The sequence below is a fragment of the Rhododendron vialii genome, chromosome 12a, assembly GCF_030253575.1.
Source record: "Rhododendron vialii isolate Sample 1 chromosome 12a, ASM3025357v1".
NCBI lineage: Eukaryota > Viridiplantae > Streptophyta > Magnoliopsida > Ericales > Ericaceae > Rhododendron > Rhododendron vialii.
The window spans coordinates 20,553,552-20,576,082 of NC_080568.1; the positions used below are offsets into that span (position 1 = coordinate 20,553,552).

Sequence of the window (22,531 nt, forward strand, 5' to 3'; positions counted from 1 at the left end):
TTGTTCGTGTTGATTACTTGTGATTCGTGGTGGTTTGGAATCCCGAGTTGACTGGTCTTGACTTGCTTGTTTGGAGTTGCGTTTGATTGTTAAAATGGCTCATCATCGAGGGACTGGTAGGAGAGGAGGTAGAGGTAGAGGATTCGTAGTGAATAATGGTGTAGAGATTGAGAATGACAACCATAACCATGAGATGGAAGAGTTGAGGCAACAAGTTGCTACCCTAACGGCGATGGTACAATTCTTGCTAGTGCATTGGAGGGTAGTGGTGAGTCCAAGGACTCTCAAAGTCACTTTGACAACTTGTTTGGTGATCCAAATTGGCGTAGGCCACATCCCGCTCAGTTTCCTTATAAGTGGTACAATAACATTAAGATTGAATTTCCCGAGTTCAATGGAAGCCTAAACCTAGATGAATTTGTTGATTGGTTGAATACCTTTGAAAGGGTGTTTGATTATGGCGAAGTATCCGAGGAGAAGAAAGTGAAGTTAGTGACTATCCTTCTCAAAGGAAAGACTTCCGCTTGGTGGGAGCAATTGCAACTTAGTAGGCAAAAAAGAGGAAACTCAAGGAACAGTTCTTGCCTTTCAACTACATGCAAAACCTATGCAATTGCACAATCTCAGGCAAAATGGATAAATGGTTAAAAACCAAGGGGATGAATCATGCACTTAAAACATTGTGTTACTACCAGTATTCTTACTCAATGATCATGTAACCTCACTACGAATCCCAAGAACTACTTGTCGTATCCACGTTCATCACACCTCTGCATGATTGCCAAATCTCGAATCCTTAAGACTTTTGAACTCCAGGAAAGGACTTGACTTATAAATTGGATTGTTGATGTACCAAACCTCTCGAAGATGATCTCTTAGCGCAAGGCATTCACAAATCTTCAAGATACACAAACAAAAGCCCTATAAGTGTTTTTGGGATATGAACAAGAGCTCTGGAAGAATGACTGTCACGCATGCCCATCTGACCTAAAAGATTTGTATTTTTAAGACTACTGAACCCGACCAATTTCTCTCAAGCCAAAAAATTTCACTCAAAACAGTTTCAGTTTCGCTTAAGCAAACTGTCAAAGCCGAAACACATTAGTGAACATCGATGGATAGGGTGCCTGATGGTCGCTGGAGCAACTTTCCTGCCTCTGAATATGCTGCACTGACTTCAGAACCGAGCTTGACTAACTGCTACTGCTCTCTAAAGTCTAAACCAATACATAATAACTATCCTGTTTCACAAACCTAAAACCGACACGCTATGAAAGTGTAAAAGAGAAGTGCAACTCGATCCAAAAGAGATACACACAAATGTTAGTTTTGGTCATGAACTTGACAACCATAAAGGGAGCTCGGCCTATGGAGCTTTAGATATGAGAAGAAAAAAAATGAAGTTTTTAACATGATTCATTGTTCGACTTTCCAGAGCTTTTGTTGGCTGATCATCTTGTCCTGTCCCTTAAACACATCTTCAACTAAATGTTATGGTGTTTTTAAAGTTTCTTGTTTAACTTTGACATGAAGAATTTCGCTGCTTCGGCTTGTGGTAGTGTTAAAGTTATGATACCATTGAGAGATGACTTAAGTTTTCTTCAGATAATTATTCATGATTTTCCCTGATTGACTTGAGCAAATAGCTATCCTATCCTCTTCAAACAGATTATTCAGTAACTCAATGACTGAATTTTTAAAATTTTGTTTTGGAGAAGAGATCACAAACATTCAAGATTGTTGAGAATGCAATCACGGATCTGGGTATGGTCGATTCCCCTTTTCCAACACCATCAGAAAAAACCATTGATGTTTGATTTTTCGTTTATGTTTATATATATATATATATATATATATATATATATATATATATATATATATATATATATATATATATATATATATATATATCTAATAATATAGCTTGCTAAATGCTAACATTGTGAATTTAGTTGTTAATTCCTCGGTGACATGCTATGAGTGGGGCTTTTTGAAATAAATATTGGTATGCTCTCCTTTGTCTTCAAACATTAGATTACTAGCCTGCATTACATTTTCTGAAGAGAGATGTTTCAATTTAAAATTAATCTTTTGAAATTCCATGTGAGATCCCACATCTGGAAGCTCTAGAATTGTATAGTTATATATAGTAACGCAGACCAGCTTCTATTAAGCCGAGATTAACCCTTTGAGTCATGTGATTAGGTTAAGGATAAGCAGGTTAGCTAGCGCGGGCTGTTACAGGTGGTATCAGTGCCGACACCAGCCGGAAGTGTGAGGCAAATCCCGCTAGGAGACACCGGAAGTATGAGGCGGGTCCTGCTAGGAAACGTGCTTAGGTGGGCCCGATAAGGGAGGAGCTTGAGGTGCTTGTCATGCTTGGGCGGATCCCACATGAGACGAGCTTGAGGAGCTTGGCGTGCTTAAACGGGTACTTGTCTCACATCTATTGGTGGGTAAAAGTGATGAACCATAAGGCGCGACGAGAACGTTGCGATCCTAAATGGGGGAGAGTGTGAGATCCACATCGGGAAGCTCTGGAACTGTATAGTTATATACTACATATAGTAATGCCAACCAACTACTATTATTCTGAGATAACCTTTTGAGTCACGTGGTTAAATGAAGGGTAAGCATGTCAGCTGGAGCAGACTGTTACATTCCAATCCTTTCTGCTTGGAAAGGGGAGCTTAGTATTCATGGTATTCCAATTCGTGGTTTGTTGCTTTTACTTGACACATCCACTGAGGGACCAATTTGATTTAAACACGGTAATTATGCTCTGGTGGAACCGGTCAATGTCTGTACTCTGTTCTCTCATTTTTTTAACCTGTTATGTTTAATGTTTGAATCTAACATAGGTAGGTATTCCTGAATTATGCAAAGCAGTAAAAAACTTAATCATAGCGAGTAGAGGTGATAACTTTTCTAAAGATATTTTTTCTTGGCTGTTGTCCTCACTTTCTACCACTTTCTAGAATATTCTTGCTGAATGAACACAAAAAAGTATGTTTTTCTTTTATTTCTTGCATTTTCTACCATTATCTCGCTAATCAAATAGACCCTAGAAGTTTTTTTTAAGGTAACGAAGGAAAAGTGCTACAGCTAAGCCATTATATGGACCTGACTGCGCAACCCAAATCTCCAGGGGAGCTAGTGCGGCCACACCAGTCACGGTCCCCTTTTTACTTCAAGATACTTATCCGGCGGGAAATCGAATCTTAGATCATGAGAATACTCTCAAAACAACTATTAGCGCAACCCTGAGTGTGTAACAGTAGATGTTTTTTATTAAAAGATAACATTACAAAAACTTTTATGGTTGGAAATATTTATTAGTAGTTAGCAACCCAAAATGAAATATTTATGGTTGGAAATATTAAAAGATAACATTACAACCCGGAGTAATTTTTTGTGTACTGTGATTCTGTGCATAGCACGGGTTTGAATCGTTTGATCCTAGTTAACCTAATAGAAGCATTTCAAATCAACTGGAACAAAATTAAAGTTTCCTAAACCAAGTTATTATTAAAATAAAGTTTTCGTGAGTGAATATTTCTCGACAGTCAACACCTTGTAAGAAAAAAGAAGTCTGAAAGATTAGCAGATGAGTGACAAAAAATGAGAGATTACAGTCTAATAAAGCAACATCAACGTTTAATACTTCTTCCGTTTCAAAATGAGTGGCCTTTTTGAAAAAGTGTCATTTTCAATTGTTTATATATTTCAATATTAGTGTTAAAAAATATGCATGCAATATGGATCTTGTTTGATACTCTCTCCGTCCTCTTTTTAAAGTCCAGTAGTCCATTTTGAACCGTTTCTTAATAAGTGTTCATTTTGTAAAGTTAGTGAGTAAAAGTCGGTACATTTTTCATTTTGCCCCTAAAATTAGATTTTATTTTGAAAAGTTAGTGAGTAAAAGTGTAATGATGATGTCTCTATAGAGGGTAAGTAGGAAAAATGAAGGTAAAAGTTGATATGAAGGTGTAATGATGATGTTTTCTTAATAAGTTGGAGTTACGAAGCGGGACACTTAAAAAAAGACGAAGGGAATAGATTTTAATTAGTTCTATTAAACAAAGTTTTCAAAATCACATAAAATTTCATAAATCAAAAGATATAAGCATTTTAAAATGACACGGAGTCCTAAAAAAGTCATCCATTTTAAAACGGAAGAGTATATTAGAAGAAGGAAAAAAAGCAAGTTAAAAAAGAAGAAGAAGAGTAACGGCGATGTCAGTCACACTAAATAATACTCCCTCTGTCCCTAAATAAGTGTCCGACGCGCAAACTTAAAACTTACAAAAGATGCATATTTTTCATTCAAAAATCTAATTTTTTTTCCACAATCTAATAGAACTCATTGTCATCTATTGATTTGTGAAAAAAATTTAATTTTTTTAATGAAACAAATGCATTTTTTTAAAGGCCTAGATTTGCGCGTCGGACACTTATTTAGGGACGGAAGGAGTAGTAAGAAATCTCACGTGTTCCCAGTGACATTTGTGTTGCATATATCAAAAGAATTTTAAAGTTGTATTCTGATTCCCACCCAATCTACCGACAAAGATCTCAACTTCATTTTGATAATAAAAAATTACTACTACTAAACTTTCAAAAGTGTTACAACCACACACAATTATAATACAAACGCTCACAAAGGGGTGAGGCTCACATACATTGCACACCTCTAGTGTGTGGGGTTCATTCCATTTTTGAGTGTCTGTGTAGATGTTTGTGTGATTGTGTATGGTTGTACTCCTTTCATCCCATTTTCTTTGGACTTTTTTTATATTCGTGTCATTCTTAAAACTTTTTTATTTTTGAGCATGAATCTCCAAAAATATGCAATATGAATCTTGTTTAATAGTTCTCAATTAGATCTATAGTACAAAAAAAGTATTATAAATTGGGAAATATAATAGTTTAAAAAATGACACAAATATCAAAAAATGCCAAAGAAAATGGGACGGATAGAGTATAATTTTTTTTTTCCCGAACAAACAGAAATTCATGTGTGGTTGTATAATTATTGACTAAACTTCTAGCCCCAGGTACACTTACACAATCATTAGATCAAGTGTCTCAATTTTTATTTGCTATTGACAATTGGACACTGTCTAAAATGTTATAGAGGCTCGTATAGTAACTGAAACGGACTTGACTCATTAAGAAGCTGTTCATTCCAAACGAGTCGAGCTCAAATTTATAATCCATTTGGATTAAATGTCCTTATTAAAAAAAATTGCATTCGTTAGTTGTGTGTCGTTTTTTTTGAATTATTTCATCATCATGACGAGAGGAATTTTAAAAGTAAAAAATTATTTTCGAAATTGAATTTTTTTTAATAAAGAGAAAAATAAGCTAATAAGCCAACTTTTATTTCTTTATTCAAAAAAATTTGGGTTTCGATCATGATTTTTTATTTTTTATTTTTTAAGTTTCTTTTGTCATAATGAACTAATAATCTAAAAAATCTAAAAAAAAAATTAACACAAAATTAATAAATGTCAAATTTTTTTGAATAAAAACATAAGCACCACCGAGTTGTGGTCCAAGCAATTGTGATAACGTACCGTACATATGCTCTAGTCCAAAAGTAAGCAAGCACATGTCCACAAAGTTCAATCCCTTTCAGACTTTTTTTTTTTTTTTTAATTCAAAGCTCATTTCATTAAAATATCGAACGACACTTGCAACGATTCCATTCAAACACAGTAAAAAAGACAATTACAGCTAATTCATCACAAAAAAATACACAAGAAAAACAATGACAAAGAGATGAAGCTGGTGTTTAGATTCTAAACCGAGGCAGAGGCTCAGTACACACTGTCTCAAAGGATCGGGTCACGTGGAGCTACCAATCTATCCATCCATCCTGCCGCCACTTAAGAGTAACTGCATCGAAATTCCCACAAAAGCAGACTTCTCTTCTGTCAATAATACTCCATGTGGGTTCTCCTTTGAATTTGATTTCCGGTGGAATCCCGTAGCTTATCCTTTTGACTTTAAAATTTGTTATGATCATATATATGTGTTGATTTTCCTTCCATTTCATTTCACCTTTTGTGTTGGTTTTCCTGCAGGTCCACCTCATCGTTCGGTTAAATCAGTAAAATTTTGCATTCGAGTGGGAGAGAAACTTATTTCCGGAGCATCTGCAAATAACCTATTTACAAAGCCGTGCAATGTTAGTCGTCCATTTCGGCAATCAATGATCCGAATTTTAAAAAAACTATTCATGGAGATAGGTTTTTTTTTAAAATCTAGGCTATCCAAAATACTTTTAGACGGCTGAGATTGAGCTCCACAAACATTTGTTTACAGCTGCTTTGTAAGCAAGATTTTCTCTACTACTTTTATGCGATGGAGTACCATTACATTTTTCCTTAGCTTTTTTATTTTTATTTTTTTATATAAGCTTTCGCTTATTCGAGGAACTTAAAGTACGAATCCCTTTAACTACATAGATCTAGGACATTTTTGTAACATCGTAGAAAAAATGAACAAAGAATACATTCCATGAAAGCTATGACAACTACCAGTACTGTTGGATAATGCTAGAGAGAGAGAGAGAGAGAGAGAGAGAGTTTGATGCGGCGGGGATCTCTCATCTGATCACTCATATGAAGCAACATACTTACATACAGTACCCACTGTGATAATTTTTTGGACTATTTTTTTTTTGCCATTCGTTAATACTCTATCTTAGGGGACTTGAGAAGGGGAATTGGTGCTTACGGGAATCGCATGGGAGTATAAGGCTCCGTTCAGTTGCCAAGAATGTTGTACAGGAAAGTTATTCTCAGGAAAAGTCAAGTAAAGTGAAGTAAAAGAAAAAGAAAATTATTTTCCTGTGAGTGTTCATTTGACAAAAGAATTTTGCAAGAATAATTAAGGTTTAGTTGTTCATTTGTCAGGAAAAAGAAATTTTCGGAAAAATTTTGTGAGTGTTCACTCATTTTCCTTTTCCCGCGACGCAAAATCCTGTGTTTTTTGCAGGATCACTTTTGCAGGAAAGTAATTCCTGCAGGAAAACTTAAAAACGTGTTTCCTACTACTTTCTTGCCAACTGAACACTACAAAAATCATGGAAAAGTTGATTTTCCCATCATTTCCTGTACTTTCCTGGCAACTGAACGGAGCCTAAGGGAAACACCAACTGCACTGCACTCCACTTGCATATTTTTTTGACTATTTGAGCGGTCAATTTTTGTTAAGCTACTAAATCTATGCCAATAATTAAGGTTACCATACATTCATGAAAGCTTATTCAAGAGCAATAGATCATCAGAATCTGGTTGTCCATAGTTGTTAAGACAAATATGACTCGTTAAGATAAATTTGAGATCCGATCAACCTAAATTTACGAATGTTATGTTTTATAAATTGAGATCTTCAAAAGGAACAATTTGAATAATCAGCTGAGTAATCGTTACATGAGTAATCTTGATTCATAAAGCCATAGTGAATTATTGCTTTTATTAGTTATCTCCACGTTCTAAAAACATGGAGGATGGACTTTTCCTTTCCATATAAAAAAAATTCATATCCTGTTATATGCTTAAGCATAATTTAATAGAATTCATGTCTTGGCTTTCTATTTGCAGTTTGCAATTAGTGATTACCACGTTAGTTTTTTTTTTTTTTTTTTAACCATTGAAATCAAATTACCTAGTTAGTTCAAATTGCACGAATTGAAATCAAATTACCCAGTTAAGTCAATGATTTTTTGGTAGGTAATTTAGGTGGTTGGTATCTAAATATGAGACACATGATGTGTTGGAAATTGACTAGAATTCCTAAATTGACTAGGATTCCTTTTCCTATTTGGTTTAGGTTTATTTAGTGTTTTCCTATAAATAGGGACCTTGGGGGTTCCTAGGGTTATGGTCTTTTGTTCAAGGGCTTAGATATTAGGGTTTTGTTTATGCTCTTAGGGTTCCACCAAGGGTTTGTGTCTCCCTTTTGGGTTCCACCAGAGATTTGTCCCTAGATATCTGTTTGGTGCTTCAATTAGAGTTACGGGTATAGCCGGCTCTTTGTTTCTCTCCCCGTTTATAGTGAATCCTCTTGCTCTTTTCCCCGTGGAGTACGTTCTTGCTTTGTGCTTGAACGGAACCACGTATATCCTTGTGTTCTTGTTTATCGCTTGTTGATTTATTATATTCTCAATTTCGTGTTCGGCACAACAAATTGGTATCAGAGCTCCGGGTTTCAATCCGAGGCTTTTGTTTTCTGTTGCGTATTGTGCAATTGGTGATCGTTTCAATGGCGACTCGTTTCGAAATTGCGAAGTTCGATGGGCAGAGCACTAGCTTCAGTTTATGGCGTATTAAGATGAAGGCTTTGCTTGTTCAACAAGGATTACACAAGACTTTGTTAGGAAAATTGAAGAAGCCTGCTGATATGCAGGATAGTGTGTTTGAGGATCTCGATGCGAAGGCGCTCAGTTCGATTCAGTTGTGTTTAGCCGATGATGTGCTTCGCGAGGTCGGGGAGGAGGATACTACTGCCGGTATTTGGTTGAAGTTGGAAAGCATCTATATGACGAAGTCTCTTACCAACCGGTTGTATTTGAAGCAGCGCCTTTATACGTTTCGTATGAGGGAAGGTACGCCCGTAAAAGACCATCTAGATGAGTTAAATCGAATTATTATGGATTTAAAAAATATTGATGTTGTGATTGATGATGAAGATCAAGCCCTTATTGTGTTATGTTCTTTGCCTGCATCTTATGAGCATTTTGTTACTACCCTACTTTACGGGAGGGATACGATTTCCATGGAGGACGTTAAGTCTAGTTTGTATTCGAAAGAATTGAGGAAAAAAGTATCCGGTGAGGGTGGTGATTTTGATGCTCAGGGTTTGATGGTGCAAGGAAGAACTTTTGAGAGGGATTATGGCAGTAGAGGGGTTTCTGGCTCTCGTTCCACAAATCAGGAAGTAAAGTGTTTTTACTGTAGGAAATATGGGCACATGGTGAGAAATTGTCCTAGGTTGAAAAATAAGGATAATTTTGAAGAGAAGGTTGTTGCTGGTATTGTTGAAGAAGATTCCGACGATTCACTTATGGTTCTTTCTGTGAGTGTCGGTGATGTCTGTTCGAATAACGAATGGATTCTGGACTCCGGATGTTCTTACCACATGTGTCCGAATAAAGATTGGTTCGATACTTATGAATCGGTCAGCTGTGGTACAGTTCTTATGGGGAATAACATGTCCTGTAGAATTGTTGGGATTGGAACAATTAAAGTCAGAATGCATGATGGGTTTGTGAGGACGTTGTTTGGTGTTCGACATATACCAGATTTGAAGAGGAACCTTATCTCTTTGGGTACTCTTGACTCTTTGGGTTGGAAGCATACCGCTGAAGGTGGAGTCTTGAGGGTTTTGAAGGGTGCTCGTGTTTTGATGAAGGGTCGGAAATCGAATAACCTCTATGTGCTTGATGGTAGTACGATTGTGGGTGCTACATCTTTGGGTTCTTCATCGGTGAATTCGAGGTTGACTCAGTGTTGGGTTTTTAACTCTGTGGTAGAGTCGGTAATTAACTCCGTGTGGAGTTTGAGCAGATCTTCGAGTGCATTCGGGAGGGATGCGTTGGGTGGGAGGTGCCCGTTGGAAGATAGAGGCTCAATTTGGAGGCATGTGCGGCTGGGTTTCCTGAGTCGCGTTTACAAGGTCAAGCATGTGTGCTTGAGCCTTACTCGTTTGTGCCGTTGGTGATGGCCCCGTGGGGGGGCTTTTGGGGGAGATGAGCGATTAAAGGAGAGGATTGCCTATAGTGTTGAATTCGATGGAATTCAAGTCAAGGTGGAGATTTGTTGGAAATTGACTAGAATTCCTAAATTGACTAGGATTCCTTTTCCTATTTGGTTTAGGTTTATTTAGTGTTTTCCTATAAATAGGGACCTTGGGGGTTCCTAGGGTTATGGTCTTTTGTTCAAGGGCTTAGATATTAGGGTTTTGTTTATGCTCTTAGGGTTCCACCAAGGGTTTGTGTCTCCCTTTTGGGTTCCACCAGAGATTTGTCCCTAGATATCTGTTTGGTGCTTCAATTAGAGTTACGGGTATAGCCGGCTCTTTGTTTCTCTCCCCGTTTATAGTGAATCCTCTTGCTCTTTTCCCCGTGGAGTACGTTCTTGCTTTGTGCTTGAACGGAACCACGTATATCCTTGTGTTCTTGTTTATCGCTTGTTGATTTATTATATTCTCAATTTCGTGTTCGGCACAACATGATGCCATCCTCTTCAATGGCCTTCTTGCTATGGACAAATACCAAACTATCTATTCTTACATTTCTAAAAGTTTTTAGGAGTTTTTCTAAGTTGACTTCATATTTATTTTATTTCTATAATTTTCTAACAAAAACGAATAGAAAATATCAAATTTTGACTAGAAGACTAACCAAATTTACATGAAAAAAATAAATCTAGAAAGCAGATGGCTTTGTACATATGCCAAACTTTGTCTAACATTTATTTGCTTTTGCCTTTGAATCTTCGTTGGAAATAAAGTTGGTACTAAAATTAGGACTCTTTCAATTTGGCCCCATAATTGCTTTTTTCCCAAACAGAGGCAAAAACCAATATCGTGGGGTTGGCCAATTTGGACTTTGGACTTTCGCTCGCTCTTAAATTTCAAGTTCGACTTTTTTCTTGTCAACAATTTTTGGAGTCTCCTCACCTATATGCATAATGACATAAGCATGTGAAATGAATGTAGGCGGAGCTTTAAAGATTAGTTCGAGACGCGCGTAAGGTAGCCCGAGACATTATTGAAAAAAAGATTAATTCGAAATGCGAGCAAAGTAGTCCGAGACATTGTTTTAAAAAAAAACACACCAATAATGTGAAAGCAAATCATGGACCAATTTAAGGGGTTCTGAGCAAAGACCCCACCACCATTCGGGGAATCACACTAGGAGTAAATGAAACCGCTAATTACCAATTTAATGGTCTAAGCTCTTAAAAGAAAGAAAAATGGAAGTTTTAATTTCCGAATTTCAGTCCAACCGACGGTCTTTTCGTTTACCCGTCTCCCTCTGAATTTTCAAATATAAGGAAAGATCTTTTATTGCCCCATAAAGCTGCTCACGAGAAGATCAGACATTCCTTTTCCTTGGAAAAAGTTCTTTCTTTAGATTTTACAAACGTTTTTGAATTAATATATTTGCACACAGAAGATTCGATCAAGAAGCTTGTGAGCAGCTGTTCCACCCTCGTTTATTTGCCCAGATTTTCGGCTCACTGGGAAACTAGTTTCTCGTGATTCCTTAGTCTTTTACCACTGCCCGTCAGGTTCTCTCTCTCTCTCTCTCTCTCTCTCTCTCTCTCTCTCTCTCTCTCTCTCTCTCTCTCTGTGTGTGTGTGTGTGTGTGTGTGTACATATATATCTGTATATGTATATACATGGGTATATCCATATGTTTGTATATAATATAAGTGATAAATGGTACAAGTAATGGGTTGTTCACAGATTTAACGAATTGCTGCGAATGCTGTTAAAGAATTTAGGTATGGTAGCCTTATCTGTCGATTTTTGAGTTAGCTTTGTCTTTAGGCAAATTTGCTTCTAAGTTATTTGCTTTATCTTTGGAATTAAGAAACACGTGCTGACAGTACTGGTAGGCCACTGGGAATTTGGTTGGCTGCGTTTTATGAAGATAATTTAGTTTGTGAGAAGGGTCAAAAACCATACACGGTGGCTAGCTTTTGGAGGTTACCCAGTTGGGGAATTGAATGTGGGATGCTTGGGTTTGTAATATATTAGGTGCAAGAGAACTGCAATTTTCAAAAGGGTTGCACATGGCTAGTTTCTTGATTGATTATGGAGTTAGATTTGGATGAGGGTATTGAGGGGTGGAACCACATGTGCCGTGGTGGCCGTTGAATTAGTCCACGGGAGTCTAAAAAGGGTTGCTACTTTGTGGGTTTGAGTTGTAGTCGTTGATAACTTGATAAAGGCATTCCTTTGTCCTTTGTTGTTTTGCATAGATAATTTAGTTTTATAAGATGAGTTAAGAAGACAGGAAAGGGGTAAGGATAGCATGGCTTTAGACGAATACCCAGACACTGGTTGTTGGTTAAGGTTTGTGTGAAGAAAAGAAAAGGAAGTAGGGCTCCAAATAGCATTCTGGGCAGGTGGATGTCATCGTCTTGGTTCTCTACAAATCTTGATTTTTGTCTGCTGATATTACGTTTCTGATGCAATTGGACTTGGGTAGCAACTTTTGGTTGTGATCTGTCATTTGAAGAATCATTAGAATAATCGACTGCAGAAGATTTAGTCCCTTGAAATTTTACCCTCTAGTTGAGATTGGAGTACAAAAACTTTTTAAATATATTTTGTTGGGTGTTCCCTTAAGTCTTATCTGCATTACTTAATTGTATTCAATAATTTCATATTGTTTCAAAATTGTTGTTGCTATTACATATTCCATTACAACTCTGCATCCTTTCAGGTTTTATCTTCCTTGTATGTGGGCTCTATTATTTTCTGAAGGAGTGGACTGGTCCCTCTGAATTGGCCGGGCAATGCAAAGTAGCTCTTGGAGCTTCTTGTTATTGTTTATATAGGACCAGGGGACCATAAATAGATGGGACTTCTCGCACGCAGGTTTGGAACTTTCATTGACATTTGAAACTTTAACTGAGCTAGAGACTAGAGTAAAAGAGGTCATATGTGATACAACTTTTGTTTACATTCCATTACCATCTTGTTGGCTGCAGTGCAATTTCTAGAAAACCAAACGATACCATGAGGCTTATTGTGACAACTTTTGTTGGGGTTGTTTTGGGCTTCTTGATAGGAGTATCATTTCCATCACTTACGTTAACAAAGGTGCACGAGAAATGCTTTTTTCCTGTCCACATATTTCATCTTCTGCCTATCCTTTCCATGCTATTTAATGTTTATCTCTGTTACTCACTTTGCACGATATCATTTTCTTTGTAAATTGTTTTGTAATTTCGCAGCTGAATCTTCCGTCCGTTGATCTTCGGGATAAAAATTCCGGCCTCTCAACACACACACTTTTGAATGCATGGTCTGCTTTGAAGGGAAACAAAAACACATCAATTGAAGCTAAAAAACCGGATAGTACTAAGGTATATTTTGTCTCCTTGTTGCGCCAGTTGTCTTTCATGCATGTTAGAAAATTTACTTGTTTGCAAGCAGGGCCAGCCCTAGGGCAAGGCCCAAGAGGCCACGGCTTGGGGCCTCCAAAGTTTGGGCCCAAAATAGGGCCCCCTTCTTTAAGTAAGTATATAGAAGTATATTATTTGTTCGTAGAATAAAACAAGTACCGTTGTTGGTTCAGTGGTAAGTTATTCCTTGCTTTACAAAATGTCCAAGTTCGAATCCTGGCAAGATAACTTCCTTTTTAATTGTTTTTTCGCCAAAAAAAGCTCAAGCTTTGCCGTTTTCGCTGCTGTGATTCAAACGTAGGTCAGGAAGGACTCAAGGCGGTCACTTAAGTCGCCGGAACAAAGGCATTTAACGTGCTCAATATGGACCAAACCAGTAATATAACAAACATTTGTATTATTGTTATCTAATTTTAAAAATATGTAGGGCCCCACCCCAACATTTCTCCTAGGGCCTCCCAATACCTTGGGCTGGCCCTGTCCGCAAGTGTTGCGAATTGAAATGTTGACAATTTTCTTCTAGTATTTTTCTTTCGTCCACCTGTTTTCTGGAAAAATAATCAGGAAAAGACTTGTTTCATGAAGTACTGCTATATTATCTAACTCAACCAATTGGTCTTGTGTGGAGAGGCTATCGCGCGCTAGTATCCGAGGTGATAACTAATTGACTCGGGACAAGGCTCTGATGCACCCCAGATGCGTGACCCTTGGCCGAGTACTGCACGTAGAGAGGTAAACAAGGATTCAAAACATAGGGATCACAACGAATAAATTGCACTTATTGTACAATCAAAGGGGAAATCACTTTGTATGCTAATATGAACTAGAGTCTTGTCCAAAAGCACTGTGAAAGAATAGCTCTAATACCATGTTAAGGTCATATTATTAGGTTTGGAGTTCATAGTAAGTCAATTTCCTGCAAGTTATAACTACAGCCAGATTTTCTTCCTAAATTTGCCGGATTGCTTGCATATAGAGCAATTTTCAACTAACTACCTCAAAGAGTTGAGCAGCTATATCCATCTTTGACATCGCCTGCTTCCCTATGACTCTTACACAGATTTGGGTCCCATCGAATCCACGAGGTGCAGAAAGGTTACCCCCAGCCATTGTTGCAGCTGATTCAGACTTCTATCTCCGCAGATTGTGGGGCTTACCTAGTGAGGCGAGTCTCTTCTTTTTCACCTTTATCTGCATTTGTTTGTTATTTGAATTGTTAAATGAATGGAGTAGAATCATGTCACATTCTTTTCCCTTGGAACTTCAAGTTTTTCTGGGTTTTTTAGTGCGATTGAATCTCTCTCTCTCCTCTTTTTTTTTTTTTTTATAAATACGAGGGACAAAAAGAATGTTTGAAATACCGAAACTTACATTTTATTGAAATGAGAAGCAAGAACAAGGGCAATCAAATGCATTCTGGTCGGTGGAAAATAATTTCTCACTATGAAAAGTGTGAATTCATAAATTTTTTATGACATCTGTATAGGATCCTTTGCCTTGTTAGATTTTACAGATTGAACACTTTAAACAACTATTCAAACCACTAAATAGATGGAATAATTGTTTTTAAATGTAGCACTATGGGGCACATAAAACCCATCATTAGATATGTATTATTACCAGGAACACAAAGGAGTGCAATGATGGATTGATATTACATTATCTTCTTCAATAGCCTGCACTAATCTGAATGTTTTCTAATGGATCCCCCTTTTGTTTAACCCACTCAGGATGAAATTTGTAGGATGTGGTAGATTTTCATTTAAACTTTGGAGTGTTCGATCGTGTTGGCTTTCGCAGGATTTAACTATCAAACAGAAGTATCTCGTGACATTCACAGTTGGTTATGGTCAGAAAGATAACGTGAATGCAGCAGTCAAAAAGGTCTCTCTCTCTCTCTCTCTCTCTCTCTCTCTCTCTCTCTCTCTCTCTCTCTCTCTCTCTCCTGAATCCATCTTTCTGACAGTTCTCAGAAAACTTCACAATACTTCTGTTTCATTATGATGGCCGAACAACTGAATGGGATGAGTTTGAGTGGTCAAAGCGAGCTATTCATGTGAGTGCGCCAAAGCAAACAAAATGGTGAGGAATTACTGGAAATTGGACATGGACTTTAATCACTTTATATTTATTTTTAGTTGCAATAATTGCATATATCCGGCCTGTTCATATCCTGCTTACACTTTCTGCTGCTTCAAATTTTGAAGGTGGTATGCAAAACGATTTTTGCATCCTGACATTGTGGCTGCATATGATTACATATTTATCTGGGATGAAGACCTTGGGGTTGAGCATTTTAACGCTGAAGAGTGAGTATTAACCAAGAAACGCCATGTTTATGACATTTTTAAATCAGCTGATTAAGACTTGTGTCCATTATTTGGTCAATTCTAGGTACATAAGGCTTGTGCGAAAGCATGGCTTGGAAATTTCCCAACCTGGTTTAGAACCTATGAGGGGGCTAGTATGGCAAATGACGAAGAGAAGAGGGGATCGTGAACTTCACAAGTAAGAAATGATGGAAATTTTATGCAGCGGCTCTGTTTGATGGATATAGAATCAGTTTTTCTGATCATTTCTCAGAAAAACTTTTTGCGGTTGACTAATGTTGAAACTCTGTTTTTGAAGATTTTTTTTCACACAACAATAACTTTTAAGAAAAGATCAAAACTTTTAGAATTGTTGAAATCCAATGGTTTAAATTAAATGGAATTGGAAACCAATGACTTTTGTATAAGAATGGTTTCTTAATAAGTATTCTGAAAAGGCAACCAAACAGCAACCTTGTCTTCCTTAAGATAAAGTTGTCAACTGATGAAATAACCTTATCTCCTTGGTCTTTTGTTTGCCTTTGTTGTAACCAGAGAAACAGAGGAGAAACCGGGCTGGTGCAAGCACCCACTTATGCCTCCTTGTGCAGCGTATAACTACTTGTCATTAGCATCATTATTCCACATCTTCTTTATAACTGCCAGATCTGCTAGTGGAGCCTTGTATTCTTTTTCTGTTTTTGTGACTGCAGATTTATCGAGATCATGGCACCGGTGTTTTCTAGAGATGCATGGCGCTGTGTGTGGCATTTGATTCAGGTATGCAGTCTGTCACAACTTCATCCATTCTTAGGGCCTGGTTGGTGACATTGCAAAATATTTGCTTATTTCATGTAATAAGCAGTAAGGAAAATCATGTCCCTACCAATTGCTTGCTTAGTTGCCTAAGCAATTAAGCAACTCAGCTCCACCTAACAAGCTTATTTGCTTGCTTCTTATTTTTAAGCAAGAAGCAATTAAGCAAGCAAGCCAAACGGCCCTTTAAAGGATATCGAGTCCTCTATTATTCATCTCGTTGTAGTCTGTATGTTTGATGCATTATGATGGGCATTGTAGAATGACTTGGTCCATGGATGGGGTCTGGACTTTGCCCTTCAAAGATGCGTTGAGGTCAGTTATTCTCTTTCATCCCATTTAATATTTATCTTTTTTTATTCTTCACATACCGGTCTGGTAAAAAGACATTGTTCGTGGCATGATGAGTAGATTTCTCTTTTCTTCTAATCAGCCGGCTCATGAGAAAATTGGAGTCGTCGATGCTCAGTGGATAGTTCATCAAACGGTTCCATCACTCGGAAACCAGGTAAAAGTTGAAAGCATTGGTCAAGAACATGCAAGCTCTCACACATTTTTTCATACATTATATGCACATACATACTTGCTCAGCCACAACTAACTAGCCTTTTCTCTTTTGATAGGGCCAAGCAGAGAATGGGAAGCCACCATGGCAAGGGGTATTTAATTTTATTTCTCGTCTTCCTGTTCTAGTTATTTTTTCCCTTCTACGAATCATATTGTTCGTTCATTTTAATTCAATCTCTCTCTCTCTCTCTCTCTCTCTCTCTCTCTCTCTCTCTCTCTCTCTCTCTCTCTCTCCATACATGGGTATAATGGAGACTGAATATATTCACGTGTTTTCTTTATGCTCGATTTTTGGTGCGGACTTTTAGTCCTAGAAGTTTTGTGCTCATGATTTCAATAACTTGTTCAATTTTGTGGTCCCTCTGCTGGCCAGGTGCGGGAGAGGTGTAGAAGAGAGTGGAAAATGTTTCAGGACCGGCTATCGAATGCAGATAAAGCTTACAACAAATCCATGGGAATTGACCCTCCGAATTCTACGACTCGATAGTGGTGTGGGCTGGATGCAATCACCTCCATCATAATGGGGTCATTAGTGTTACATTTGTGTACCTATATAGTTGATTAGTGTAATGGATCAATCAGAAGCGCGGGGTACCTAGTTTCCCTAGGTCAAAGGATGCGGGATGAGTAAAGGCGTAATAAGTTTTTCTCAATTTTACATATAACTAGCCATAGAATCGTTTCGAATAGTTTACTACAATGATTCGACTTAATTTTAATTGTTACTATTAGTGGTCGAATATGTTGATCGATGGTTGCGAAATGGAGCGGAAAATTCTCGACCCATTTTCTGGTTAGCAATGTTGTAGCGATGTGCACTTGTTTTAAAGTCCATTTGAGCATCCACAGGGATGAGTATTTTGATTTTATAAATGCCACAAAAGTTGATGAGATGAGAGGGTAATTAACTGATTTCAACATGCCCTAGGTTGCCCTGTGCATTATGGGGACCGTAGGCTCAGGGTACTATATACATTCTTTATAAGGAAATTGATTTCTACACTTTCCTAATTAATGCAAATATTATTTTTTTTGTCTTTTAGTGGATGAATTTACAGAATAGTTTCTGAAATTTGTAAAAAGTGTGTGCATGCAGGGATTGGTTCATAAATTCATCTGCTAAAAAGAAGAAGAAGGAGTGTTTGCATTAATTAGGGAAGTGTAGAAATCAATTTCGCTTTATAATTATGATAAAACCATTCTTTTGCCTAATTTTTGTTACTCCGTTCGTCCCAAAAGGTTGGTTCATCTTTTCTTTTGGGATGTTACAAGTTTCATGTCCGTATTCACTAGGAAAAATTTGAGGTTTTTTTTCTACATGTTTGCCCTCTATTTTCAAATTCAAACATTAAAGTGGGGAAAAGAACTAGAGTTTAAAAAGTAATCATTGTATTTATATAAAAATTAAGGGTAATTTTGAAATTTTATTGTTTGGAAGAGTAATGATTGTGTTCTCTTAAAAAACTACACTGCGAATTTTATTTAACTTCCGCTAATGATATAGGTACCGACGGCCGGGGAGGGAAATCGTACCGACCGGCCGCGCCGGGCCATCTCCGGCCACCGGACGGCCGATCTGAGCTGTCCAAAAATTTTAAAATAAAAAACCAAGGGGCCTGACATGGGAATAAACGGCATCCGAGGTGTGTAAGGTACTTGATCCGAACACCCATTTTCGTGTATATAGATCGGCCATCTGCTGGCCGGAGACGGCCCAACGCGGCCGGTCGGTACTCATAGCAGTACTCTTTATTTAATTTTTACTTGTGTTTGACTAAGAATACCTTTTCCCCTAAAATTTTCGGGTGAGTTTTTATAAAAATTCATGTTACCCCGCCATATTCCCAATGTATCCTGCCATGTTAGCCTTGTCACATTACTCTTTTGCCCCTCACTCACTCATAGGTTTTTATGTGGGCCCATTATATAGTACTACACGAATAATCCGATTCAACAATATTTTAAAATTATTTGCATGATTATGTAAAAAATCAGCACAATTAAATAATTGTTAGTCATTGATTCAATCTGAAGAAAAATTAAACGAAATTGTGTGCACAGTATTCCCTTAATCTAAACATTGTAGGACTTGTTGAGAGAAGTGCCGATTACAAAAAAATTTCAATAGGCAATTTTAATACTATTTCATTACTGCTATTAGAGATCAGTCCTCCCATTCTCAAAAGATTACTAAATGAACACACTCAATCTTCCATTTCTGATCCTCTGTTATTATTCGCAACTTGACTTGTGAACACAAATCCACACTTTAGCAAACCAAAATTTCTACACCTAGAGCTAATACCAACTTCTGCTCAAAGGAAAAAAAAACGGGGGGGTGGGAAATCATTCCTTTCCAATATCCCAACTACCTTTTCCTTCACCAAATTCGAATTTCAGAACTCTATCATGGAACGACAAAGAGGACAAGTCCTGCGCTGGTAATCATAAAACCACTTGTCCAAACAACCCCTGTGGAAGAAATGCTTGCAATGGGACAACTCACCCACCTCCTCCTCCGCTTCAAACCCACTTAAGCACACGCAGCAGCAGCAATCCAACGAGGACCACCGCACGCCGCCGCCATTTCCACCGGAACTGGCGAAATTTGCCCTGTTCCTGCACAGAGACTCGAACTTGGTGACTGAAACGAGTCTTCTAACTGGCGGGTTTCTGTCGTGTGATTGGTCTTGCTCTGAATTCGGAGCGGAGGAAAAGCTAACTACTTGAAGAACTGATCTCACCATGTTCTTCAACAGAGCTACTGAGAGAATCATGTTCATTACCAGCACTGGGAGCACCCCTTCACCTGGGTTTGGAAAGTAATTATACAGACCCATCTTCTCTCTCCTAAAGAAGAGAAACCCACCAAAACCCTCTCCGCTTAACTAGAGAGAGAGAGAGAGAGAGCAGCCAGTGGAAGCAGAGAGAGAGAGAGAGAGAGAGAGAGAGCAGCCAGAGAGAAGTTGCTTCCACGGCTAGATTGAAACAGAACACTAACATGCGGTGGCTAATAAATAGTCACTGGGTGTGGGGTGGGAGTACAGCCTAACCGCGAATTAGTTAACCGTGGTTAGGGAGTGGGGTTAAACTGTGGCGTGGGGCAGTGGTTGCACGTGGCAACACGTGTACGGTTTTCGTGCGACATGGAGGATCTAAAATAGGGGGGAGCTTTTCACTTGGGAATAAAAAAGAGGAGGGCCTCATTATTGGCTACGCGAGTATCATTTCATTGTCGAGTGGTAGAGAAATTTTTTGTCGCAAATCAGGTACCCGTGCAACGCATTCGAGTTATCTAAATGCAAGCGATTGCATGTTTGGACGTCTCGGATGTGTTGTACGGATACCACGTCATTTGCACCTAAAAATTTTTCCAAATGGTACTTTTCGTGCCCTCATTTAGTTCATATAACTCTTCGTCTCTCAGCCATCCAACAGAGGTGAATGGTAATATTCTTATGGCATGATTGGTTGCTACATAAATATAATTAAGAGTGCTACGTGAGCTATGTGGTACTCCAAAAATGACCATATTCGTCTTGAGACTCTAGACCCAGCCTTTTCTCTCTGCTCGTAGTTCTTAATTAATTTTCTTTTTAATTATTACTTTCAATTTTTCTATCTATCTCTCGACTAACTCAATACCCCGAAACGCTTCTTCAAGTCTCAAACCGAATATGGACTAATTAAAATAATTGCTCATAGAAAGGAGGGTAAAGTTTGATGTTGCCACGTGCCCTATCAACATTTGGGAGAAATGGAAATCAAATGGGGACGCGTGGTGGTGGCTTTGTGGTTTTTTCAGTTGGGTGGAACTTTCTGGACAGCGAAAACGCGTCTAACGTCAGTTTCTTTTTAGAGGATTTGTCGTTAAATGTCTCATTCAGCTAGCAAACAAGCTTTGTATCGTGTTTGTGACGGGGCTAGTTTTCTTCTAACCAGTCTGGTCTAGTTTGGATCATTTGTAAGCGATTTTTAGGTTCACAACAATGATCAAAATTATTAATTAATTTTTTAGAACTCGTTGAGATGCTAAAAATCATGTCGATCGAATATTATTTGGCATAATTTCAAAATGCATTAAGTTTGTAAGAAAAAAAAGTGTTCAACACTGAATTGCGACCTATTTGACACATAAAGATCAATGCATTTCGATATCACATCAAACCATATACGATCAACGTAATCTTTGGCGTGGTCAACGTTCTCGACGAAGCTGGAAAAAATGAACAATTCCGATCATTATTGTAGATCCAAAAACGGGCCACAAATGGTCAAAAACTGGACCGGGCTGATTGGAACCCAAACTGGACGGGATCCTCTCCCATTTGCGAGAACGGTGGAAATAAATTTCACATTAATACTTTTACATACACACTTAGGGCTGCAAACGAATCGAGCCACTCGGCTCGCAGCTCAGCTCGTTAGTGGCTCGTTCAAGTTTGGCTCGGAAGTTAAATGAACGAGTTCGAGCCGATTTTTTCAGCTCATTCTGTAAATGAGCCGAGCTCGAGCTAGGATAAGCTCGGCTCGAGTCGGCTCGCAAACCAAGGTATATATACTTAAGTTTAGGATTTTTATTATTATTTCATAATTTGTTCTTTCCGTTTTCACTTTTCAGTCAAACAAGGGAGGCGAGAGCACACGCACTCCATAGGAAAATAAAAGATATATACTTTTACAATCAAAATATTTTTGGTTGTATTAGGCCTATGCGAAGATATATATACATTTTTCGTTGATATGTTAAGGCTCGTGAACAAGCTCGAGCTCGAGTCAAGCCAAGGCCTGCTCAGCTCGAGCTCGACTCGTTAAGTTTTTACTGAGCTCGAGCTCGAGCTCGGGTTCGTTAAAAACTTAATAAACGAGCTTGAACACTGTAAAACTCGGCTCGTTTGTAGCCCAATACACACTCATATTCATGTTCGGACCCACCCACATCATATATTCAATGAGTGTGAGGCTTCCAAATAAATGTGAGCGTTTGTGTATTGTGTTTGTGGTTGTAAAGAAATTGTAAATTTCCAATGAACGGAGTCCTCTCCAATACCTTTAGTCGTGTCTAGGTCATTTTAGGGTCCACTCAGGTCCATTTTGATGATCGGGATCATTGATATTATAGACCTCGTCGAGAACATTAGAAGCCAAAATTTATGTTAATCGGAGATTAGTTACTCCTTTTGTTCTTAATTGTTGGTCTACTTTAGTCCATTTTGGGGTGTTCCAAAATATTAGTCCCCTTGAAAAGTAAAAAACCGTACATTGGTAAGTTTCTAAAATTGTACTTACAAATATCTATTATTGTATAAATGAGTTAAATCTAAGGGGTAATTTTAGAGAATGACACATTAAGATTTAATGTTATTTGTAATCAGTATATGTACGCTTAAAAAATGGAAGTCAGAAGAGGGATTAAAAACAAAAAAAAAAAAAAAATGGAAGTTCTAAGGGGGATTAACAATTAATAACAGAGGGGGTAATGGTAATATATCTTAAAAAATTATCTTAGGTAATGGGGTTTAGAAAATATTGCAACACTGGATACAAATCCATGTTGCTAGAGATAAATATTATTCTTATATCCTATTCCAATTTCAACTTACAACTTCAGATTCTGTTTTACATCATAGATTTTGAATTCTATAAAAAGTGACAAACCTAATTACTACTATAGTTGTGAAACTA

At 37.8% G+C, this 22,531-nt stretch overlaps 2 protein-coding genes and 1 long non-coding RNA gene across 8 annotated transcripts; 2 read left to right on the plus strand and 1 right to left on the minus strand.

Annotated features, from left to right (window-relative positions):
* The first annotated feature begins 1,709 nt into the window (after positions 1-1,709).
* On the plus strand, positions 1,710-3,313 carry LOC131311399 (uncharacterized). Its single transcript, XR_009195489.1, has 2 exons — positions 1,710-1,764; positions 3,083-3,313. It is a non-coding gene; the product is annotated as an uncharacterized LOC131311399 (long non-coding RNA).
* Positions 3,314-10,890: 7,577 nt separating this feature from the next.
* LOC131311087 (uncharacterized) lies at positions 10,891-17,621 on the plus strand. 6 transcript variants are annotated; one of them, XM_058338409.1, is made up of 15 exons: positions 10,891-11,306; positions 12,470-12,624; positions 12,738-12,849; positions 12,984-13,115; positions 14,215-14,319; positions 14,955-15,038; positions 15,121-15,236; positions 15,362-15,463; positions 15,549-15,662; positions 16,019-16,075; positions 16,177-16,243; positions 16,541-16,594; positions 16,713-16,787; positions 16,903-16,938; positions 17,220-17,621. In XM_058338409.1, the coding sequence occupies exons 2-15, from the start codon at positions 12,605-12,607 to the stop codon at positions 17,331-17,333; spliced, it is 1,188 nt and encodes a 395-aa protein (XP_058194392.1). In that variant the 5' UTR covers positions 10,891-11,306; positions 12,470-12,604; the 3' UTR covers positions 17,334-17,621. The 6 variants fall into 6 exon arrangements, with proteins under 6 accessions (XP_058194392.1, XP_058194397.1, XP_058194396.1 ...); XM_058338414.1 differs by having other exon boundaries at positions 12,738-12,848; positions 13,010-13,115; XM_058338413.1 differs by having other exon boundaries at positions 10,940-11,306; positions 12,511-12,624.
* Positions 17,622-19,041: 1,420 nt separating this feature from the next.
* On the minus strand, positions 19,042-19,850 carry LOC131310865 (probable E3 ubiquitin-protein ligase XERICO). Its single transcript, XM_058338109.1, has one exon. It carries the CDS (start codon positions 19,684-19,686, stop codon positions 19,243-19,245), a length of 444 nt encoding a protein of 147 aa, XP_058194092.1. The 5' UTR covers positions 19,687-19,850; the 3' UTR covers positions 19,042-19,242.
* Between the last annotated feature and the right edge of the window lie 2,681 nt (positions 19,851-22,531).

Bases quoted from the DNA above. Each gene is read 5' to 3' on its own strand.
- LOC131311087 (XM_058338409.1), top strand. From the start codon at position 12,605: ATGGGACTTCTCGCACGCAG. The intron at 16,595-16,712 runs GTCAGTTATTCT...TCTTCTAATCAG, and splicing joins CCCTTCAAAGATGCGTTGAG to CCGGCTCATGAGAAAATTGG. The intron at 16,939-17,219 runs GTATTTAATTTT...TCTGCTGGCCAG, and splicing joins GGAAGCCACCATGGCAAGGG to GTGCGGGAGAGGTGTAGAAG.
- LOC131310865 (XM_058338109.1), bottom strand. From the start codon at position 19,686: ATGGGTCTGTATAATTACTTTCCAAACCCAGGTGAAGGGGTGCTCCCA.